General features: G+C 43.7%; 1 protein-coding gene across 1 annotated transcript; it reads right to left on the bottom strand.

Moving 5' to 3' along the window:
• Window positions 1–454: 454 nt before the first annotated feature.
• On the bottom strand, window positions 455–5,918 carry LOC311106801 (scavenger receptor class A member 3-like; the record flags this gene model as incomplete). The annotated part of the gene is made up of 4 exons (XM_084149182.1): window positions 455–2,068; window positions 2,266–3,309; window positions 3,748–3,828; window positions 5,783–5,918. 4 exons carry the CDS (start codon window positions 5,916–5,918, stop codon window positions 1,623–1,625), a joined length of 1,707 nt encoding a protein of 568 aa, XP_084005308.1. The 3' UTR covers window positions 455–1,622.
• Window positions 5,919–8,814: the final 2,896 nt, after the last annotated feature.

Here is an 8,814-nt window from a genome sequence, read left to right as displayed (position 1 = left end):
TTAGTGGATTTTAGTCTACGTTTTTGTTAGAGTTTGTGTCCCTCAGATCTCACGAGACCTTGCATGTTTCAGAGCAGACAGAATGAAGAATGCATGATATCAGCACGTAATTTGAAGCCATAATATCCACAGCTAATATTCTATGTGGAATATAGCTCAAACATCTAAGGCATGAGTTGTATTAAAAAACAATTGAGTAACACAGGAAATTAAAGATTGTTTGAGTCACTAAATCCTAAGATATTTTATGGGAGGGAGAAAACTGCATGTTCTTAATTATTCAGCAAAAACACTCCTTTTTTCCGTTCAGGGTTTTGGACTGAGTAGAACTCTGATTGACTCTCCCGCAGCTACATCCAAGCATTCTACCAGACACAAATGGGAGTTCAAAATAGGTTCAAATATGTTGAAGAATAGCAGAACTTGTGAGTGCATGATGTAGATACACTTTGGTGAAGTAGAATGGTAGCATTTATTGAACATCTACGCAAGCCAGTCAAATGTTTATAAGAATGACACAGTTTTACAAAAATACCCACTGGGCACAGACGTCAATTCAATGTCTATTCCACGTAGGTTCAACGTAATTTCACTGAAATGACGTGGAAACAACATCGATTCAACCAGTGTGTGCCCAGTGGGTAGCATCTGTCTTTTATCATTTCACCTTTTTTTAACATGTTAATTTGCTGTTAAAATACACATATCATCACACAACTCTGATTATGTGCAGAGATTAATATGAATAGTCACAATGGAAAAAAAGAACACACAACAAACATGATGTATATTATCTACACTTTAAAATCTGAAAACATTCTGAATGTAACATAGCAAAATATTGGCATAGAACCCCAAATACGTCTTGTAAAAAGATATTCATTTCAAAACCATACATTTTAAGTAATTCAGGAAATGTTCAATTGCTGACTAAAACACAATACATCCATAGTTGCATACCCAAGCAGATACCTTTGGTTCTTCAGCAATTTCATTACTCCCTTACCATTACACTCTATGACCTGTTTAATCATCTCAACTTCAGTCAGTATTCAGAGAACCTGCTCCGAAACATAAAAGATGCAAAAGAAAACCCATAAGAACAGACTGTAGTTTCTACACTTTATAAAACCAGTAAAGTGCCATCAAACAGAATTTCACGTGTCAATGTTTCACAAATGTGTATACAAAATAATTGTTATTTATGTGTACCCTCATGAAACTGCATGGCAATGTAAACCTATATCTTTATGAAGCCCCCATGAGGGTTTTGTGGTTCCTTCAAACATACATTCAGCTGTATATGATACTGAAAACTTACAATGCATATTTTTTAACTCATACTTTTGCAGTCTTTATGTTATCTTCAATTTTGCAGTCTCCTCTACACCCCTTCATACCTGAACATGCATTTAGGGCTATGTGTACTGTACAGTATATGCTCAAAAGCATGGGTTGTCCATTGAGTGTCCAATGAAAACAGGGGAAAGCTTGAGAGTGATATTTTCCATGCCCCATCCATCAATTCCATCCTCTTCAATTACACTCCACCCCTTTGTCAGGCTGCCAGTACATCACCTCATCTAATCCTGTCCTTGTTGTAATCAGACCCTATGGGCCCCTCAAGACACTGTGGCTGGGTAAGCTGGTAGGCCTGGTGGGCCAGGGGTTCCGGGAGGCCCGTGTGGACCAACAGGCCCAGGCTTTCCTCTGGGACCAGGTAGCCCGTGTACCCCTGGGAGCCCTGCTTGGCCCTGTATTCCCATTGGCCCTTTGGGGCCTGGCAGTCCATCCTTACCAATAGTACCTATATCTCCCTTCTCTCCTCTTTCTCCACGGGGGCCAGGCTGGCCCACAGAACCATTCACCCCTTTGACACCCACTCCGCCTTTGGCTCCTATTGGTCCTGGCTCCCCCTGAGCTCCCTTTGGCCCGACGAAGCCCTTCTCTCCCAGAGGGCCACGGGTCCCTGCTGGGCCTTTGTCTCCTTTGTTTCCTGTCAGGCCAACTGGACCTTTGGCCCCTCCTTCCCCTCTGTTGCCCTTTGGACCTGGTTGGCCAGGTGCACCTGTGAGGAGAAGAGTAGTGTGAGTGAGCACAGGGGATAGCAGCAATATTAGCAAGTATAAACAATAATAGAAGTGCATTTGGGAAAGAGAAGAGTCAAGTGAGCACTACTGAAACCAGCCAATACCAACACAGCTAAATGAAGATCTCGTAACAAAAGTGCCTTTGGCGAAAACATCAAGAACATCTCTGCTGTACCTTTCAGAATGGTGAAGTTCTGGATGACTTGGGTGTGGTGAGTGTCCACTAGCTTCATCTCCTCCATGACCATGGACAGGTTCCTGACATCCACATCTAGACGGACGCTCTGCAACATGTACTGCTGCCTCAGGGTGTCAGCCAGGTGCATCAGCAGTAGCACCGTTGTGTTCAGGTTCTGCAGGTCCTCCGTGTGGCTGCCAAGCCGCGTCTGGCACGACGTGCTCTCGATGTTGATGTACTTGTACATGCTCTGCACGTGGCTCACTGTGGCATTGATGCTGGATGAGATGGTGTCAATCTCCATCTCGATGGAGTTCATGCGGGCGTCCATGGTGATGAACCTCTCGCCCGTCCGGTTCTCATAGTACTTGGAGTGGTAGTGGAGGTCGTGCATGTTCTCCTCGTGCTCGTCCATGAAGGAGGTGACGTTGTCCAGCTGCATCTGCAGGTTCATCACCTGCAGGGTGAGGTCGTGCACCATCTCCGAGCTCATGCTGATCCTCTGGTGCGTGGCCGAGATGCCGCTCTGGATGCTCCTCACCGTCTGAGTAGTGGTGCTGGAGTTAGACTTCAGACCGCTCAATACCCGGCTGTAGTTCTGCCAGTCAGCGGTCATCTTCTGCAGGACCAGCGTCTCCTCGTCGGTCTTCCTCTGCAGGGCGTCCATCCACAAGGAGCTGAGGGCCACCGTGTTGTTGACCTGATTCACCGTGGCCTTGAGGTCATACTGATCCTGAGATAGAGTCTTCATGCTCTCGTCCGTCTCGGTGATGACCGCCTTCCATCCATCCACCTGGTCTACGTAACGCACCAGGGATTGGTTGATGAGCCTGATGGACAGGGAGTAGTTCTGCATGTCTCGGGTCATCCTGCTGCTGGCTGCCTTCAGGGTCTGCTGGGTCTGGGAGGCCTGGTCCAGGACCTGCTCCTGACCCAGGATCATCTTCTGGAGGTCCTCAAACTCCCCCTTCAGCCTACTGATCTCCTCGCTGACGTGGGCCACGTTGAAGCAGTCCGAGCAGTTGCTGGCAGTGCTCAGATCTGGGAAAGAAAAGACAACAACAGTATGATGATCTGTTTATGTATTATTTAACCAAGATCAGAGTTCCCTATTTGTATATTCTAGTCGACTGACAGCTGCAGTGCTTCCATAAATGGGCCAATGGAGGCAGTTGTCGTAGACTGCAAATTATGCCTCTTCAGGGAGTTGACACCCCACAGGAGGCAGGCCATGAAGCTTGAAGAGCGGATCCTCACAGGCCCAGACTTCATACTCAATCACCCATAAATTTACACTCAATGGGTGACCTATTTTAAACAGAGGCAACTCTTTCGACAAAATACATTTTGGAAATCTGCAGAAATGTCCAGTATGCTCTACTAGTAATTGTTTACTCCTTGACTTCTCTGTCAGCAGCCACATTGGGAGGCTCTGCTTGCACAGCACATTTTGACATGTGATTAATCATACTCTCTCACCTTGTATACTTTCCCGGACCTTGGTAATCTTCTTATGATAAAATGATTCATTTTCTGATAAGTTGTCGACCTTCCTAAATACTGATGAGACAAAGATAATGATGTATATTAGACTTTCAGAATAACGAGAATGGAGGTTCCTCTATAGGCATTGAAACAGACATAATACATGTGTTGAGAAACTAGGACACAAATGAAGTTATAGAGTGACAACAACACATCAGTGAATGGAATTAAGATGCCGCCATGAACCGTCTTGTACGATAACAACAATACAGTTTATTTCCATTACAAAGTACTGCACAAATAATAGTAATGGTTTGTACAGCTGGTTACTTCCCAGTTGATTATATGTTTCCCAGAATAATAAAAGCACACTTTTAAGGACTCCTTGTTGCATATAATTTCCTATTTTAAGGACTCCTTGTTGCATATCATTTCCTAATCCTTGACTCTGGGAATTAATAACAGGTTCACCATGGTATGTTTGCACTCACTAACAATGTCCTCCACATACCACCAGTTATGCTGCATTTGGCCTCATGGATGTTGATTCTACACAGCCTCTCAACATTAATTTACATTATCATGGTGTACTGGTGGACTTTAACTTCTGATATTGTTATAATCATGTCCGCTAGTTAGACAGAGGTTGGTTCTCTGAATGCTCGTTAAATAACACCAATTCTTGGGGACTCTGAACAATGTAAAACAGATGTGCTGCGTGATATTGAAATTTCTACATTTACAGTATGGGTTCATGTTTTAGTTCTCACTCGATGTTTGGTTAGTTTTAGCCAAACAACATTTCAGACATTTCACGATATAACGTTTACAGTGCTTTGTTCTTGTTTTGCCTCAGTATTGCTGTGCTCTGCGTTGACATAAACTCAAGCATACCCCGCTCCAGCCAATAAAATGCAGTGCCACTGCAGTGTTGGAATCCCAACCCTCTGTATCAGTGCTCTTGGAATTATACAATGGCCCTCAGGGAACTCTGGGCTGCTGTGAAAAAGAGATTTATCTTTTTGAATCACAATAATATTTTTGCCTAAATGCAAGTAACATCTGTAAGCACTGAAAAAGTTGTCAGTCAGGTAAAACATAGCAAATCGGTTTGAAGTCGTATGTTCACTCAATCCTTGTTGGAAATTAAATGGCCCTTATTTTTTACAACAGAAACCCTGTAGGCTTGAACCAGATCTCCCTCTCAGCTGTTATTGTACATTGTGGAGCACATTGTTAAGTCAAGCATGACAAAAGAGAACAGGTCCTGATTGGGGAGGAATGCAAGATGATGTGAAGCTTGAAGTCTGTGCACACATGATACCTGCAGAAACACCATGTCCTGGCCTGCAATCTACTCATACAACAATCTGGATTTAATACGGCTTTATTAGCTTAGTTATTATATATAATCAAACCCAACCAAAGTGGTGGTGTAAAAGTGGGCCTAACAGCCCAAAGGGGAATCAGCAAGGCTTTTCCAAGTTCTCTCAGTGTGATTCAATTCAACTCCTTCTGTTACGGTCATATTAATCCACAGATTGAAAACATGAATACACATTTTCCCATATCCTGGTGGCCTTGCAATCATAATCCTATAAAAAACACCACATGGAAAACAATAACTGTTCACATTATATAAACGTCCCTGGCAAGGATGTGGCATGGAGAATAAGCAAGAGTACATGGCATAAACTCTGTACTTGGATAATAATTTGGTGGGTGCTTTTAGTTGTCCTGTTTCATGTACAAGTGTGTATTATATGCATGTGAGAAATGGAAATTAGTTTTTTTGCATATCCAAACTCCCCCTGAGACACCAGCGGAGAGTGGGGTCACGGCCAGGGTCAGCCATTATCAACGGCAACCCTGGAGCAATTATGGTTAAGTGCCTTGCTCAAGAGCACATCTACAGATTTTCTACCTTGTCGGCTCGGGGATCGAACTAGTGACCTTTCAGTTACTGGCTCAACGCTCTAACCGCTAGGCCGCCTGCTGCCAGAGTTGGTGTAATATCATAGTTACTCACCTAGTGATGCCAGCACTGCCACTGCTATGATGAGGAAGGCAAAGAAACCGTACAGCACTTTAACAGCCAGCTGCAGAGAACGTGTCTGCTGGCATTTCACACAGCCACCTCTGGTTCTTCCTGCAATCAGAAGCATGGGGCTTTAGTCTCTCTACCATAACATCAGGTGGTTAGAGAGCAGAGAAGAGGGGAAATACCTGTCTTAACCCTGACACTGTGTGGACTGTGCATGACTAACTACTGGACTAGTGGCTGGCTTTGGTCAGCAGAGTCAGTGTGGAGTGAGTAGGTGGTCAGACTGGGGAAAGAGAAGGATTAAGGAGGGATATCTGAAACAGATGTACAATGCACGCACACAAACAAAACAGTGATCACAGATGTATGCAGACACAGGCAGGCCCGCACACACACAAACACTGTACAAACAAAGCCCAATGTGTACACAATACGCCCTTGATGGATATTCTGACGTTATTGTTCATAGTGTTATTGTATTGTTGGGGACTTTGTCTGAGAGATTCATGACCGACATATCAAAACAAAGTACACTTCATAGAACCTGCATCTCTATCCACATAACAAGCCACAAAAACAAAAGTGGACAGCAAGAAAGAAAGCCTGTGGATTGTAGATTTGGAACCATGTTTCTCACCTCTAAAGGAAGGCATCTCTTCCTCCTCCCCAGTAAGATCCTCCTCTGAAAGGCAAAGAAGAAAAATGAATCACTGTTTTGGAAACATCTGATAACACACACAAGCTCAGCTTATGTCAGCATTCATTCACTTTTTACTTAAACTCAGCTTCCCATTAGGCACCTTAACACTATCCTTAATCTGACTACTCCCACCATGCAAGCATGCAATAGTAGGCCTACTATATTTGCCAAAGCCAGGATAGCAACAAACAGATTTGTCACACCATTCTGGCCAAGAACCAGAGGATAGTTTAGAAAACGAACACGCATGTTTGTCCTCACCTTTAAAGAGCTGGTTCTCGTATCCGCAATAGATTTCTGAAAAACAGATGGAGAGACTTGAAATGCGTGTTCACAGATGAAGGTCAATAGTATGAAACTTTAAGGTATCTTAAGGGAACAACTCACACATTTTATTAAAGTGGTCATAAATCACAAAATACGAGGTGAAATGCAATAAGCCCCCTCAGCCACTTCTACCATCCAAGACATAAAACATTCAACTTGGAGCTCTCAATATGAATGTGAGGTCATACTTGGCTGACAACTTATAGAAACACAATTACGCGAATTGGAAACGGGATCGTTTTCCTAGTGTTTAATCTGTGTCTCTCATCAATATATCATTCACTTCTCTAAGTATGGTGGGCTAGAATGAAAATGTATGTGCTGTCAGATAAAGGGCCCCATTGCAGCACAATATGAAACATTACAGTAAGGCTGATTGTGTGTGAAGCTAGCTGGGCTGGTTGCAGTGGCGTCACCCCCCTGGTTCCAGCTCAGTGTGGTAGAGGGGCCAGGGGGACACGGCACACTGATACTAAAGAGAAGCAGCTTCAAGCCAAAACCTGAATTTGGATTCAATTTGGGTTTAAATGGCTTATTGCTGGCCACAAATGAACTAGCAATGCTTACCTAATAGAGCTATAACTTAATGTATGTGATTTAATCAAATCAAATCAAACTTTATTTGTCACGTGCCGAATACAACAGGTGTAGACCTTACCGTGAAATGCTTACTTTACTGTACCACTTTGATGCAATAGATATGTACACAGGCCTTTCAATTGATTAATGGCATATGCAGTTTTAGGCTACAAACCTCTGTATTTTCTTGTGAGGTAATCCTTCAGAATCTCATTTGAGTTATGTCAACAACTCTCTTACTAAGGTACAGCATCACTCAGTTGAGTCTCTGTTGAGTCTTTTCCATCACTGTCTTTTCCCCTTAAGTTATATAACTTAAATTTAGGCAGCCCTGGTGTATTCCCCTCTGCTGGGATGTGCAGTGCTTTGTGTGCACAGGGAGAGGAATACAGTGAACTCTAAGGTGAGGGTGTTTATGTGTGCTGGCTGCTGGCTGCTGGAGCAGCTGAAGTCAGCCTGTTGAAGGCCAAGGCTCTGACTGAAATGCTGAGATGTGCGGACCAGTGGAAGAGAGAGAGAGAGAGCGAGAGAGAAAGAGAGAGAGGAAGGGGTCTGGAATGGGCCCAGCTGCCTGCTGCAGCTCTTAGACTTTACATTATCCAGTCAGCCATACCGGTGGCTGTAAGCTAAACCCGGACTTGCCCTCCACTGCTCTCCCGGCGAGGGCTCTATTGGTCAGTGGTCTTTAGAATGGAAGATATTTAAATGTAGTGGGTGTTTGTAGTAGAACCAGTGTTCCATTGCAAATATGAGCACAGGTGTTACAGGAGGGAGTTCCTAGGTGTCATCCTCCGACAACCTTAGGCACCTCCTCACTCACAGTCTGGACTAATCAGTATCCTATTGGTGTCACCTGTGTCTACCTGTTCACCTGTGTATTTATGCCCTCACTTCCCTGTGTTCCCTTGCTCAGTTTTCTCTGCTAGTTTCTCTATGTCCAGCAGTACTACTCAGTGTCTGATCAAAGACCTATGTACAGGTACTTGAGAAGTGTTCTCCCTGTTTCGTTGTTTGTTTCAGTCGTAGGTAGTATTTCGTATTTTGTCTGTCAGCTGGTTTTTGGAGACTTATTTGCTCCGCCTTTCTTTTATTGTGATAAGTCCGTTATTTTGTATTCTGGATTCGGGACCCCCAGTAAAGATCCTTGTTTCACCATCTCTGCCTACTGCCTACTGTATATCCTGCACCGCACCTGGGTCACACCTCACACCAACCCTTACACACAGGTGCATTTGAAGGAAATGGCAGAAAAAAATATTCTGCAAATTCTAATGGACAAAACTAACATTTCTAATTCATCAAACGCTTCATGAATGGAATGTCCACTCCAAAAATCTATAACTATTTAGATAACTTTGTAATCCAATAATGTATATGCCAGCAGGGGAGGGACATTTCTATATGTCCAGTA

Source organism: Coregonus lavaretus (genome assembly GCF_964263955.1).
Source record: "Coregonus lavaretus genome assembly, chromosome: 31".
Lineage (NCBI taxonomy): Eukaryota > Metazoa > Chordata > Actinopteri > Salmoniformes > Salmonidae > Coregonus > Coregonus lavaretus.
Note: the sequence above shows the minus strand (reverse complement) of the source record. Positions and strands in the feature narration are given on the sequence as shown.